Source organism: Ptychodera flava, chromosome 3 (genome assembly GCF_041260155.1).
Source record: "Ptychodera flava strain L36383 chromosome 3, AS_Pfla_20210202, whole genome shotgun sequence".
Taxonomy (NCBI): domain Eukaryota; kingdom Metazoa; phylum Hemichordata; class Enteropneusta; family Ptychoderidae; genus Ptychodera; species Ptychodera flava.
In genome coordinates, this window is record NC_091930.1 from 30,693,071 (window position 1) to 30,708,107 (window position 15,037).

At 35.6% G+C, this 15,037-nt stretch overlaps 1 protein-coding gene and 1 long non-coding RNA gene across 2 annotated transcripts in view; one reads left to right on the forward strand and one right to left on the reverse strand.

The window, feature by feature from the left end:
- The window catches only part of LOC139129824 (centromere-associated protein E-like), an 11,838-nt gene extending 4,789 nt beyond the window's left edge, over positions 1-7,049 (forward strand). Inside the window, exon 2 of the mRNA XM_070695506.1 lies at positions 5,694-7,049. Coding sequence (XP_070551607.1) covers positions 5,694-5,986 — 293 coding nt within the window. The 3' untranslated portion in view covers positions 5,987-7,049. The remainder of the gene's footprint in view (positions 1-5,693) is intronic.
- Positions 1,999-7,999, reverse strand: LOC139129825 (uncharacterized). Its single transcript, XR_011551691.1, has 3 exons — positions 7,671-7,999; positions 2,977-3,064; positions 1,999-2,267 (listed from the first exon to the last, which is right to left on the reverse strand). It is a non-coding gene; the product is annotated as an uncharacterized lncRNA (long non-coding RNA).
- Positions 8,000-15,037: the final 7,038 nt, after the last annotated feature.

The window sequence follows — 15,037 nt, forward strand, 5'->3', positions numbered from 1 at the left end:
TCTCCATCACCATCAGTTTGAAACTTTGACAGCTGTCATTCCTTCTGTAGTCAGCATCATCAATACTGCCCTCACAGTTCAAGTAGAATTTCAACTGCATGTTCATCATTACAAGTACCAGTATGACTGTGAAAGATTATCTCACTGGAGACCTCTTCACTGTTTTCCAATCAGTCCTTATCACTCTGAAAGATATTAATAAAATGTGTTTTAATTAAATTGTGTATGATGTATTACATAGTAGATATATAGTTGTACAGTACATAGTTTTATGAAAGTAGAATTTTAATCTCTCAGCAGTACAACTAGTGTCGAATTTTCTAACAGTAGCATGTCCGTGACATAAATACCTTCACTATTTCCTTCTCTGAATTAGAGATGATATTAACATGACTGTAATGGCATGCATACAATACATACTGATAACAGTAGCAAAGTCTCAGATGCAGAGTGCTGCAATCTCTGTAATTATTCATGGAAAGACTCAAATACCAACACAAGGAACAGAAGACAGACAAGCTTCTACACTGACAATTGCCAAATAAAGCCCCACTAGCTGTAACTCTTGATATTTTTTGAACACCAAATTCTCTCCTGGTTTTCTCTGAATTCTACCCTCTGAAGGGATATGGGCTTTTGCTGCATTAGGAAACCATTCCTTTGTGAAACATTTCACAAGTAAATTCAAATTTTAACAGTTATTTTGATTTCCCGCCATTTTCAAAAATTGGTATTATGACAAAGGAAACTGAACATGCAATGTCACAGTTGAAAACATTCACCCCTAAGCATTACACTGGTCTACTCTTTGCAGTTTATGTGAAGATTTCAGTGCAGATATACACAGGATCCACGGTTTTTGCTTTTCTACTTGGGGCTGTGATTGAATGTTTGGGCAAACATTTAATCACAGTGTTATCTTTATCTTGTTCAAAATTGCATATAGAGTCCCAGCGGATAGTTAATAAAAAGTGTATACACACATTAAGTTACTACATTTTGACACACTTATTTAAGCTTGAGAGTAAAATCATTAAAACAATGCTGAAAGATACAGCTAGTGGGGCTTTAATTTTACAGTAGTGCTTCATTGTCATAATCTTTGGTCGTTGTAAATATATAAATTTGCAGTACACATAAAAGCTTTTCAGTTCTCATTATTTTTTCAAAGAAAGAGGAGAAAACCGCTTTCATTTTTATCGTACTTTGACAATATCACAATGAAAACTTCAAACACTTCCAAACTTGAAAGCATATCAGGCAAGCATTTTTGAAAAATATAGGATCAAAAATTGACAAACTCAATTACACCAGTATGCTCCCTTTTGATCAACATACAAAATATGAGAGCTATCAAATACATTTCAATAAATGGCGAAGGCTTTTTGGTTAAGGGATGGATCATTTGATTTCTATGGTTGGGGTGGAGGATTTCAGGGAAAAATTTTACTGGCCATTTATTGGAAAAAATATGCCTCCCCAGTGAACATTGAAAAAAATAATTGCTTAACCCTTTTCCTGCCAGACAGTAATAACTGTATTACTTCCCCATCAGCCAAGTCAGTAAAAAGCGGTATTGAGCCAAAACATGACGTATTTTCACCCCGCTTGGCTTGGTATGTTATAGCATCTTTTGTCCAATAAAAATCAAGTTTACAGTATTATATTTTCAACAGCCTTCAAATGTACAGTATTATGTTAAAATAAATCATATGGATACGTTGTGTTTCATTAATTTTAATCATCTTGACCTGGTGGTGAAATATGGACTTGGCAGGAAAGGGTTAAAGGTTGTACAAAACAATTGTTTCCATGTACCTTAAGACAGTAAACTGTGTCTATTCTTCAGTAGTCTCTGGAGCTGCTGCCTTTGGCGATTAAATATGGCCAAGCTTTCAAGCGAGGATGGTAGAAAAAAATAAAATTGTTGCCATACAAATTCCTCCAGCTCAACCTCCACCCCCCCCACCCCCACCAGAAATCAAGTGGTCCACCCATAAAAATAAGAAATGAGGCAAATATGTGCAAATTTAAGAAATTATATGACAAACAGCCTGTCCACGATAATCGAATAACAGTAGCATAGACCACTTCACTGTGACTGAGATGTTGGCATTGTGGACTAGATTATAGGTGAAACAGCCTTTGTTTCTTGATTTACCGTGGCAAAGACTATCAACTCATGAATATCGCATGCCTGTTAAATCAGTCTTTCAGCTTCTCACTTCTGTAATCTTGATTAGGGAAGCCATATTTTTCCTTTAACTCTGACATGTAGAGTAGACACAGTAATGTAAGCTACACACTCCCATTTTGCTCAATCACTCAGTCTTGAAAGAAATCAAACAAAATATTGAATGCCATAAGATGAGCAGCAAATTTGTGGTCCTGCTGTGTTTCAATGCCACCGTTTATGGTTCTTTCTTTATCGTACAGGTGATTGATGTACTTCAGGTTAAATTAATTGCAACATTGCCTATAGAAACTTGCCTCTCTAAACATGTCATCAACTTGTATCATGTGATGTAGATCGTGTAGCCCTAATGCAAGGGCTTTGGGCTCAATCTTTTACAAAGAAAAAATGTCCAAGACTCCAGCCTAGTTTTTAAAATACGAGAAGTTGATACATCCCTCAGTCCAAGTTTTGATACTGATGATGGCCTTTGTTTTGCATGATTATATTGAGAATAATATATGTACTTTCGAAGCTGTGATTGAAAGTAACTAACACTACACTAGATTGTAGTCTGACTGAGCTTTGATTGGAGACAGATGCATATATGGTATACTGTTACAATTGATGTTACAAAAGCCGGTGGCTTGAATTTTGTTTTGCAAAACTAATTTATAACAAATAATCAAAACTTTGATTGACAGCTGATGCATGCTGTCCCCAAAATGTGCAAAAAGTCCTAAAAATAAATGGTAGTGGGACACATTGTCCTCTGGTTTCAAATTCCTGGCTACAACACTTACCTTGTATGGTACCTTGGAGGTACCCTGGGAAATGCTTGTTGAGTGCATACAGACTTGGTTGACAAGTTTGATATTGTGTTTCAGCATGCTGTTGAGAGATTATCAAGAAACTTCAGTTGATACATTGAATAAAAATCCAAAATAACCATCATTTGCAGATATTGTCCCCTATTACAACGTCTACTTTGGTTTTCTCATAAAATTTCAATGCATTCAAATATTTTGGATTTTTTCAAAATACAAATCATGAAATATAGCCAAAAAACTCAGAATGTGTGATTAATTGTTGTCACCATTAGCCATTGGCTGACATAACAATGTTATTCATTTTTCAATGCATTTCTTACCAAACTGTGGAATCTGAACAAGTAAAAGTAAATATTTTAGGGTACCAAAATAATTTCTCACATCCCCTATACCCTATATAAATTATATCCAATCCCTCTCTCTACTACCCTAAGAAATTATAAATCCCCCTTGAATTCCTCCATCCCCTCAAAAATATTTGTGAATGTAGCCTTATGGTATTACAGATATAAAATAGACAAAGTTGCAGAATATTACATCAAACAATTTTCAAATATTGCCTGATCACTACAAAATCATCAATTACGCAAATTAATAATTATCAGAGGGATATTATTCACACCATTAAGTGTGATGACATGGCTTAAGCTACAGTAACAATTCCACAGAATTCCAGCTCATTATGCTGAATTATTCTAGAGTTAGGTACAGCCTAATTACTTGTATTCATTAATTATGCAAATTACTAATATTTAAGAGAAAAAAATTATCTAGACAAAATGCCTTGAAATTGCCAAGGTCTCTGCAATATTTTCACAAAATTGTACTATCTAACAGCAATCAATTATTGAGATACAGCCTAATTACCTAAATTCATTAATTATGCAAATAACTAATTACAACAGAGATAAAATTCACTGGATCAAATGCAATAACACTGCTATGACTTCAGACACAATTCCACAACATTGTACCTTACTACACAAAACAATTACTGAGCTACAGCCTAATTACCTAAGTTCATTTATTATGCAAATTACTAATAAACAGAGAGATTATATTCCCTGGACCAAATGTAATGACACTGCCATGACTTAAGAAAACCATTCCATATAAGTGTAGCACATAATGACAATCCATTACAGAGATACAGCCTAATTACCTATATTCAATAATTATGCAAAGTACTAATTACCACAGAGACAAAATCAACTGGACAAAACACAGTGACACTGCCATGGCATCAGTGACAATTCCACAAAATTGTAGCATATTACCCAAATCCATTGCAGAAATACAGCCTAATTACTTAAATTCATTAATTATGCAAATTGTTAATTACCACAGAGATGAAATTCACTGGACAGAAGACAATGACACTGCCATGGCATCAGTGACAATTCTACAAAATTGTGGCATGTTACACCTATCCATTACAGAGATATAGCCTAATTACCTAAGTTCATTAATTATGCAAATTAGTAATTACCATAGAGTTAAAATTCACTGGACAAAACACAATGACACTGCCATGGCATCAGTGACAATTCTACAAACTTGTAGCATATTACGCCAATCTGTTATTTAGATACAGCCTAATTACTTAAATTCATTAATTATGCAAATTACTTATTACCACAGAGATAAAATTCACTTGACAAAACACAATGACACTGCCATGGAATCAGTGATAGTTCTACAAAATTGTGGCATGTGACACCAATCTATTTCAGAAATACAGCCTAATTACCTAAGTTCATTAATTATGCAAATTACTTATTACCACAGAGATAAAATTCACTGGACAGAAGACAATGACACTGCAATGGCATCAGTGACAATTCCACAAAATTGTGGCATGTGACACCAATCCATTACAGAGATACAGCCTAATTACCTAAGTTCATTAATTATGCAAATTAGTAATTACCATAGAGATAAAATTCACTGGACAAAACACAATGACACTGCCATGGCATCGGTGACAATTCTACAAACTTGTAGCATATTACACCAATCTGTTATTTAGATACAGCCTAATTACCTAAGTTCATTAATTATGCAAATTACTTATTACCACAGAGATAAAATTCACTCGACAAAACACAATGACACTGCCATGGAATCAGTGATAGTTCTACAAAATTGTGGCATGTGACACCAATCCATTACAGAAATACAGCCTAATTACCTAAGTTCATTAATTATGCAAATTAGTCATTACCACAGAGATAAAATTCACTGGACAGAAGACAATGACATTGCCAAGGCCTCAGTGACAATTCCACAAAATTGTAGCGTATTACACCAACTCATTATTGAGATATAGCCTAATTACCTAAATTCATTAATTATGCAAATTCATTGATTGGAGCAATTTTCATAATTGCCCAAATCTTCTGAAGATAAGAATGTCAAGAACTATAATTGTCATTACTCAATTGAACAACTACTAACATTTACAAACAGCTAAAAAATACAATTACCAGCCTAAAAGATTTGTTTGTGGGTGAAATATAATTAATTATGCAAATAAGTAAAATTTTTACGATTTTAATATTTCAGTTAATAAGATTTTAACCAGAATTGTTGCCTTCATGTCAAAAAAACCATGTTTCATTGTAGTACTATTGTTTTATCAGCTGATGACCTTTGACCTACATTTGTAAATTGTTTCCTTACACCTATAGGTACACCACTGTCCAACACTGTCAGGGTTTTATTGTCGAGAGATGGCAAGAAATCATCAGGAGAAGTCTTTAACCCATGGGGATTGACAATAAACCACAATGGACATGTACTTGTCTGTGACTATGGACGTAGTGACGAACCTGGCAGTGTGAAGACAGTAACAGCAGACACTGCACAGATCTTAACATCTGTCACAGTTCATGGCTTACCTCACAATTTCAAACCAAGAGACACAAAATGGCAGACAATGGTGACTATTACACAGCGGATGTCGGCAACCAATGCATTGTAGTGAGTGATGCAAAGAGTGAAGTGAAACAAATAATAGCAAGGGGTAAACTGAAATACCCCACTGGTGTATTTGTTGATAAAGACAGAAATGTTTTCATAGCAGACTACGATGCAGACTGTGTAATCAAATGTAATGGAGATGGGGACATTATTTCAAGTCAACAACTCAGTAAGCCCTTCTCTCTGACCATGAATAGCAAATATCAACTCATAGTGTCATGTCGTGGTGAAAATTGTATCTATGTTTTGGACAGTAATCTTGAAATATTGAATCAATTTGGAAGTGATCACTTAGTGGGACCATGGGGAGTTACAGTTGACAATGCAGACAATATTTATGTGGCAGATGATAGGAAGATAGTGAAATTTGATAGACAGGGTGAATACCAGGAAACTGTAACTGTAGATGGAAACCCTGACTACATTGCAGTGTTTACAGACGGTAGAATAGTTTATTCAGATTACAATGATTTCACTGTCAAGGTCATTTACAAGTAAGAAATCTGAGAAGACAGTCAATGCAAATACTGCAGCCAATACAACTTGTACAACTGAACAACATGCAAACACATCACCACCATAACTGACACAATTTTCCTGATTTTTTCATCAAAACTCAATATTTGTCAGCCAAGTTTGGGTTAGAATTTCTCGTTATGATGTCAGGAAATGACTCCAAGTGGAATTGAAACCCTTGGATGAAATTTTGTAATTTTTTCAGAGTGAATTTTGTTGTAAAATGTGAAGAAATTGTAATCTGCTTTGTTTTGATGCCATGAACAATGTCAATAATTTCATTTTTCTCAGAAACTGTTCACAATTTCCTAGTCATGTTGGGGTTAGAATTTCTCATCTTGATGTAAGGAATCCAATAATGTAAAAATTAAAGTCATTGGTTGAAATTTTGTATTATTTTCAGAGTCAACTTTTGTAAAATGTGAAGAAATTGTGATCAGGTTTGATTTGATGCAATTGTTTTGACACAGAGAATACAAATAATTTCATTTTTCTGAGAAATGTTCATAATTTCCTGGCCATGTTGGGGTTAGAATTTTACGTCTTGATGTGAGAATTCGAAAATCATAAAATTGAAGACATCAGTTGATATTTTGTAATTTTTTCAGATTGATTTCTGAAAACTGCAGAGAAATTGTGACCATGTTTGATTTGATGCAATTGTTTTGACTTCAAGAAGACAAATGATTTCATTTTTCTGAGAAATGTTCATATTTTCCTAGCCATGTTGGGGTTAGAATTTTACGTCTTGATGTCAGGAATTTGAAAATCGTAATATTAAAGTCATCGGTTGAAATTTCCGTGTATTTTTTATAAAGAGATATGTTGATATTTCTGCAGAATGTCCTGTGTTGACATGATTTCCATTTAACATTCAATCAAATTTCATCATGATTTCTAGATTTCTGAGTTAATGTCCAGATTTTCCTGGTCATGTTAGGGTTAGAATTTCACGTCTTGATGTATTTAAGTTGGTAGAGTGGAAATCAAAGTGATCGGTTGAAATTTTCATATTTTTTTACATAATACATTTGTTAATTCTGTACAGCATTGCAATGACAGTTGTATTCACTGTAAACATTCATCAAAGCATCGCTGTGAAATCTTCTCATATTTGTTTCGATTTCAAGAAAGAAACTCATCAGATCTTACCGGAACAATGTACGTACCTTGTGATGATAATTCTGTTCAGGATAATTCCTTCCGATTTCTTGTAACATCGTCAGATTTATAAAATTCCAGGAGTAAATCCACACATGACTTCAGCTGGCAACCTGTCAGCTGTTTTGAGTGTGAGCGAACGCTTTACTCATTACACTGCTTCCACCGTAGAAAGTAGTACTAGACAAAACCTCGCCGCTCAAATATGGATATGTAAAAACCCTTGATGTAATGATTCAGAAACTTATAATTGGTTTCATGACCTTTGTAATTATTTCCACATTCGAAAAGTGTCTGTTTTTTTATGAGATGTACAACCAGCCAGCTCACATTACTGTAAAACTGTTACGCTGATACATTGACCATAGATAGGTGGCGCTATTGCAATTTCTGCCGTCAGGCTGGTAAAGGTGGCTGTTGGCTTCAGCGCAGTATACGTAGTATATAAGCATTTGTAAGAGACTGTATTTCAGAGAGTTTTGACAGTTTTATCGCGATTTAAAATGTACTGTGACAAGAGTATATTAAGACATTTTATTGGATTGAAGACTTTTTTCTGGTTTTATTTCAACTTACGGTAAGTTTTCCCTGTACGCTTGCCCATTATTGTGTAGCACAGCAAGCTATTTCGTTGTTTAGAACACAGTGTAATATGTGCATGCAAGATTATCACTTGCTGATTCATTTAAGAAGTAACATCTATTTTATCACGTGTATACGCGATACAGCATAGCTGCACGTTTATACATTAACTTTGCTATAATGTTAAATCTAGAAATATTGAAGACTTTGATGGTTTTTGGTTTACTCTTTTTCTTTCTCACCAGTTAATCGTATACGTCATGCCATTTTCACACTCTTTATGGTCATTCTATTATAGATATAGATTTTTTTAGACCATTATGTTTTGTTGGATTAGTTTAATCACCTGTACAACGTATTCAGAATTATCCCAATGTAACGACTCTTTCGAAGAAATGTTTTATTTCCAAATGTTTGACTTATATATATATATATATATATATATATATATATATATATATATATATATATATATATATATATATATATATATATTAATTTCTAGGCTGTAAGCTTATATATTCCTAATCCAGCCTTAATCGCCGAAGTTACAATCGTAAATGATTTGATCAGGCGTTTCTGAATATTGTATTTTATTCTCTGTTGTAGCCTACTGTATTTTAATCATGGTAATACGTATATGTTTTCACCGAAATATTTTTTGAGGTTTATATATCTCACAAGTCAAACGCAATTTTCTATTCACATTATTACTCGAGGCTTCAGAATTCGCTTAGGTATTTAAACACATCAAAAACGTAGGCGTCAGTCAGCTTTTTATGATCGTCAGATATTTCAGAGCTGTATCTTCTTGAAAACGATGTACTATTGTAACTTTCTGGATTTAAACTTATTTTGGTGCTTCTTAAAGAAATCAAGTCGTGTATCAGATTTTCAGATCGGCCATCAATACACATAGAAACATTTTACTTCATGTCAGTTATGATAGTTATCCGATTTTTCTTTCCTGTTAGGAGATTGATGACGTTTTTTTTCACACCATTGTATACTTTAGCAAACATACCCGGTATTTAATTTCTTGAGTGAACTTGCCCATTGTGTCTCGCATTTCTAACCCTTCCAGAAATCTTGTTCCTCGTGACATGTTTCACGTGACAGTAGAATGAATATTACTGCTCACCGTGCACAGACCTGACAAGTTTCTGTTTGATGTGTTTCATTATCAATGGAAGTACGGTTTGAAAACGCTATTTTATACACATTTTTATACACATTTGTACTTTCAAGTCCCATAGTAGCTGATGAAGATTTGCTTGTCGAATTCAAAGTTGAAGTAATAAAAGATTGAAACAAAATCACTTTATTGGCAATGTGCTTGTTGCTTGGTGTTCGTCATGATACATATATATCAATGTATCTTGTTCTTCTATAAATGTATATGTTGCCATGGTAACATATTCTTCAATCGCCAAATAAAGGTATTCATCAGTCAGAAGATTCATGATTTTATGACGAGGAGAGATATGTGAGAGTCGCATAAGTTGCTTCAATGACTCGTGTCAGGAAGAGAACTTATTAACCTTAAAAAACGTGGTTGGAGATTAAAATCTACGTACTGATTTTGTTACATTTGCATATCTAAGTCGTATGCAATGATAAGGCCCTTCACTTAAGCCATACGTTAACATGACAAAATAAACAATGTTCGTGAATGGTCGATGATTAAAATTCTCGAATGATTATCAAGTAGTTTAATTGTTCCCTAAGAAGGTTAAATCAACATATCCCTCATAAATGCAGTTTTTGGAAACGATGTGTCGCTGACTTTACAGATCAGTGTATTTCATTCAGTCACGGTCCCCCATCTTAAATAGACAGACTGCAATTCAGACGGTTTACTCTCTGCAGAAGATAAGATGTTCAGGGACTGCCGATCAATGGAAACCCACAAAATCTTTCCCACGACACTTTTAAGCAAAATCGCGGCTTATCAAAATTCAAAAGAATTCCTACAATTTTCATCATATAAGTATATGTAATTCCTTGCAGACGAGACGTGTGATCGTCGATGTGAAAAGCGGGGGTAACGGAGATCGAGTGCGCCCTCATCGGTGAATTCAAATTTATATAACATATAGTCCGTGAACTCGATCGGTGCATGCGGAGTCGTTTAACCAGTATATATCGCATTATGTCATATCGGCTAAGACATAATCTTGAAATGTGCGTAAAGAAAGAAAGAATCGTTAATTACGGAGCAAACTTAGAAGTTCTATTCAAAATAAACATTCTTCCACGTTTTTATCGCATTGACAACCCATGGGGTCGTGAGATGATTGCTACTACAGAGAGTGTTGGGTTCTTCGGTCATCTGTTTCTGGGACCTTAGCATATCCTTCGAATTGGTGAAATATTGGCTTCCATTGACGAGGTATTTCATACCATCTTAGTCCAGACAGTACTTTTTCGGCCTTATAACTTCTCACTGTGATGAAAAGCACTGAACAAAAAACAAATCTATGAAAATAAAACAGCAGCCAAAGTAACATTTTACGCACTTTTACTCATTTGAACCGTACCTTTTTGTCCGGTATCATCCCAGCATATGATAATTAAATAAATACGTCACGACAATTACTCACTATTCACTGTGTTCCATGGAGCTGTTTTGTTGCATGTGTTAGTGTTTACAACAGTCTCCCACGGCGTTCTAAAATACCCAGTACACAGCTTATTTACATTGACTGAATATCTATGTCCTGCATTAGAGTGTTTGGTCATCAAATTTACGCGGTTGTGGTACTGCCTCGGCAGCCTCTCAAAAGCAATAAATTTACTGTCCAGTCTGCTCTGCACCAAGCCACGTAACATTAGCTATCAAGTCACGTGACAACAAGTATTATAGAATTTACTGAACTGAATGGCTAACTGTACCTCTTTGAACACCGACAACACGTTACGAGATTTTCCGGCTAAAAAAATACATGAAGCAGGTCATCACACTAAAATGAAAGCTTCCCATAGATAGATAGATAGATAATATTTTATTATAGTGACACGGTTTCATATTCAACACAAGATTCTTATTTCGAAAAAGTACAAGAAATTTGTTTGAAACCCCAGCCGAGTTGTCAGCTTATGAGTCACTGGTTCCTATAAATTAAACTAACCACAATGTGCGTCTAGATAACATATTTCACAGTATAACATCATTCATAAAGAAAGTATATTAAGTGTTTGAAAGTACATTTCTCCTTCTGATATACATTTGGTGAATACACTTAGCAAAGTTTCTGACATAACTGTGTGAGAAAAGTTGAACAAGTTTTCATTTGATGGCAAATCATGAAGAACATCTGTAATCGAGGTGCGAATATCGTCGTACTGTTCGCAATCAAATATAAAATGAAATTCGTCCTCAACAATATTACAGTTACAGAGTAAACATATTCTCTGATCAATTTGCAAGTTAGAATACCGACCAGTTTCAATCCTCAAAGGTAATGTCCCGTTACGTAATCTTGCCATAACTGAGCGGTATTTATACGGGATATTAAGTAATACATAAGGTTCAACATTGTAATTGTGTTTGAATGTACAATACGTTCTCAATTTCGGTTTCATTAAACAGTTAATTCTCCAGTTTACAGATTCATTTACTTTTAACTTCTGTTTTGCTTTGTCAAGAATAACATTAGTACTAATATTTTGTTCATTTCTAGACTCAAAAATATGTAACCAGTTAACCAAAGAATACCTTCCATGTTGTTGTCTAGTATGGACACTTTGTACATTCTGAGAAGACGACTATGAATAAATATGCCCACTCCACCAGAGCCGCGTATGGCTCGCCTTGAAATAAATTTCCTATTCTGACGAAAAATATAGTCATTTTTCAGTTGGATGATAATAACAAAGCTCACACTGCGCTGTCTTCTAGCGTCGTAGATGGTATTTGAAAGAAGCTGTTTTCAGCAGCGACGTACGTAAGGCGAGTAAATGACGAATCATGGAATGTGATCCTCTTCTGATAAAATTCAGCTAATTTCTCTGTAACGCTGCTTATTGAGATTTGGTAGAAAATAATAAATATCAAGACAAGGTAACTCAAGAAAGAATGCAAACAAATGTTTTACTTATTTGTCGAATGTGCAGCATGCATAGCGGTGAAAGTGGGATTAATTATATAGCAATAGAAAATATACACGGCGTATACATCACCGTACGCAATAGTACATGTCGAGGGGATTCAAAAAGGCTACTACACAAAGTACATTTATTTTTATCGGGTAAGCGAGTTTTATAAGATACTCGCCTTACTGACATAAGGAATACGTTGTAAGAAAGAGAGATTCTTAAAACAACAAACGTTGCGGAAACCAACGTCACTGGGCGAACGAATGAGTTTACGCGCCGATATGTAACACTGAGCCGCGATCCCAGATATTGTTGTTCATACATGACGATCAAAGCTCAAAATTGTCAGCTTTACCCTTACGCGACCGTGTGCGTAGTTTTCAAAAGAGATGATTACTTGGAAGAAAACATCGTTACTAAGTTGCCTTCAAGTTTGAAAAAATCGTTCAGCCTAAAGGCGAATTCATTTCCTCGTGCGGTATTTGGCAAAATCATGATGAAGGTAAATGTACATTTCACATCAATATTAGAATAATAATAATTTTTTGTTGTGGGGCGTACAGTTGAAATTGTGAAATTTGTTTTAACTAAAGACATTTTTTGACCTCCTTTAAGAAATAAGGTGCAACTTGGTGGAAGCGAGTACTTTAGACTTACACCGTATATCCGACATTATCAGAGTGACTGTAGATCAAATATAGGTAATTATCGTCTTTGATATGACAAGACGGCAATTATGATGATTAAATGGCCTTTACATAGTTCTATATTTCAGAAGTAAAGGACAAATCTGTGGAATTCCGAAATTAATCAGTTTCCAAAGTACGAAGACATTCGACCAATTCCTCTAAAGCGACCTTGATGTGTAATGGTGTCATGATAAACTTTATTTCCGCCTGTTCGCCTTGTCGCCATTTCACTCTCCAGAATATAATAATGTAATTTAATATTTCGCCTCTGCGGGGCCAAGAATCATCATTCTGCGAGAATTCCTACCAGCCTGTTGCTCTTCCTTCCGAGACCTGATTTTGAATTGTTAGGGAGTTTACGAACATGGTTGTTACCACCCTGGAGGCGATCTCATCTTATAAAAATGTTTTCCTCGTTCTAGAAGGCTGCAAATGAGATGACCTAAATTTACAGTGACATGAGAGTGGACTTTCGCGCACAAAATACTTATTCGTGGAAACTTTCTTTATTTATATTACAAATTCACAAATATTCAGATTTCGCATTTAAACTCCGCCCCCCCCCCAACCTTTGACTTTGACTTTTCTGGTGTCATTAGTGAGATAGCAGAGAGGTAAAGAAACTTACGAATATTAATAGAGGTGGTCAGTTCTGAGTCTTGGTTCTGATAGTCACATCTAGCAACGTCTAGATCTGTTAATGGGAAAAGCCGTTATTGGAAATTTGCAAGTTCCAGAGAAAGACATCACCCAATGTTTACCGATATTTGAAATTCAAAATAGGCACGATCGTTGTGTGATCTTTATGAAGAAAATCGAGATTTTCAAAATCTAAGTAAGAGCAAACCTTATTCACTCTATGAGCTTAAGACTGGGCCCCCAAGAGGAAGGCGCAAAGTAGGTAGTACAAGTCTGAGAGTGCGAATATCTCTCCGACGGCGCATTCTACCTTACATTTGCAGTCAATGTTTGAACCAGCTTGTGAATACAAACGCGCCGATAGACCCGAGAACAAGGGGTCAACCTGGTTGATACCAATTTGAAAAAAAAAGGCGTCTGGGTAGCGGAGTCGTACTTTTCTGCGTCTTCCAGTTGACAGCGACGAGTTTGATGACATCAAAAGCAACTTTGTCTGTTCTTATACTTGTCACGGATATCGGATTGGCGGTTTCGTAACCACTTCCTTCTGTCGATACATTTGACTCGTTCACTGCAGCAGGCATAAAACCGTAAGAAAATAAACGTACGGATCCTTACCCGGCATCATAGACTGAAAGATTCAGTCGTGTGCGGGCGCTCCGGCGCACTGCAACCTGCGACCTAGCTTGTGGGTGCATTTGAGCGCACTGTTATCAACAAGAGAACGGTGCTCGGATATGCCGAGCGAGCTCGATTCTCTTCGCTACATTTCCGGAAATAGCCGATCTTCGTTCCGAGAACGGAGAACACAACCCTGGTCTGTACCGGGAGCAGACGAGAACAAGATGGCGGAAACCAGCCGCGCGAAAATGAAAATGTTAGTACTATGTTGCTATTGTATGAAAAACGTCTCAGGATACAAGTCGAGATAGGTGAATTATTATTACAAGTTTGATCTTTCCAAACATGTGATGTTTTTCGTTTTTGGAGTGTTGTCGAAAATTTTCGACAGTAAACTGTTGTACAAATACAACGAACGTCTTCAACGTAATATTTGGGTAAAGCTTATGTATGAACGATGATTAAAATATAGCGCTACCACTATAGAAACAGGATCTCCTTCGTGACAGTTGTCTGTTGCCGTGACTATAATCACATTTGTACCAAGTTCTGCCAAAGCGAGGCCGTGTTGTTTGGTCGTCAAGAACAAGAACAGCTATCAGAAGCTCGCCCTCGTCGGATGTTCTCCTTGATGAGAACGGTACGCCCAAATGCACCCAGTTTAATTTTCTCCTCGGTATTATTCAAAACGTTACAGAATCTTCTTGTGTTTGTGTTTGCCAACAGCGGACAGTTTCTTTTTTTAA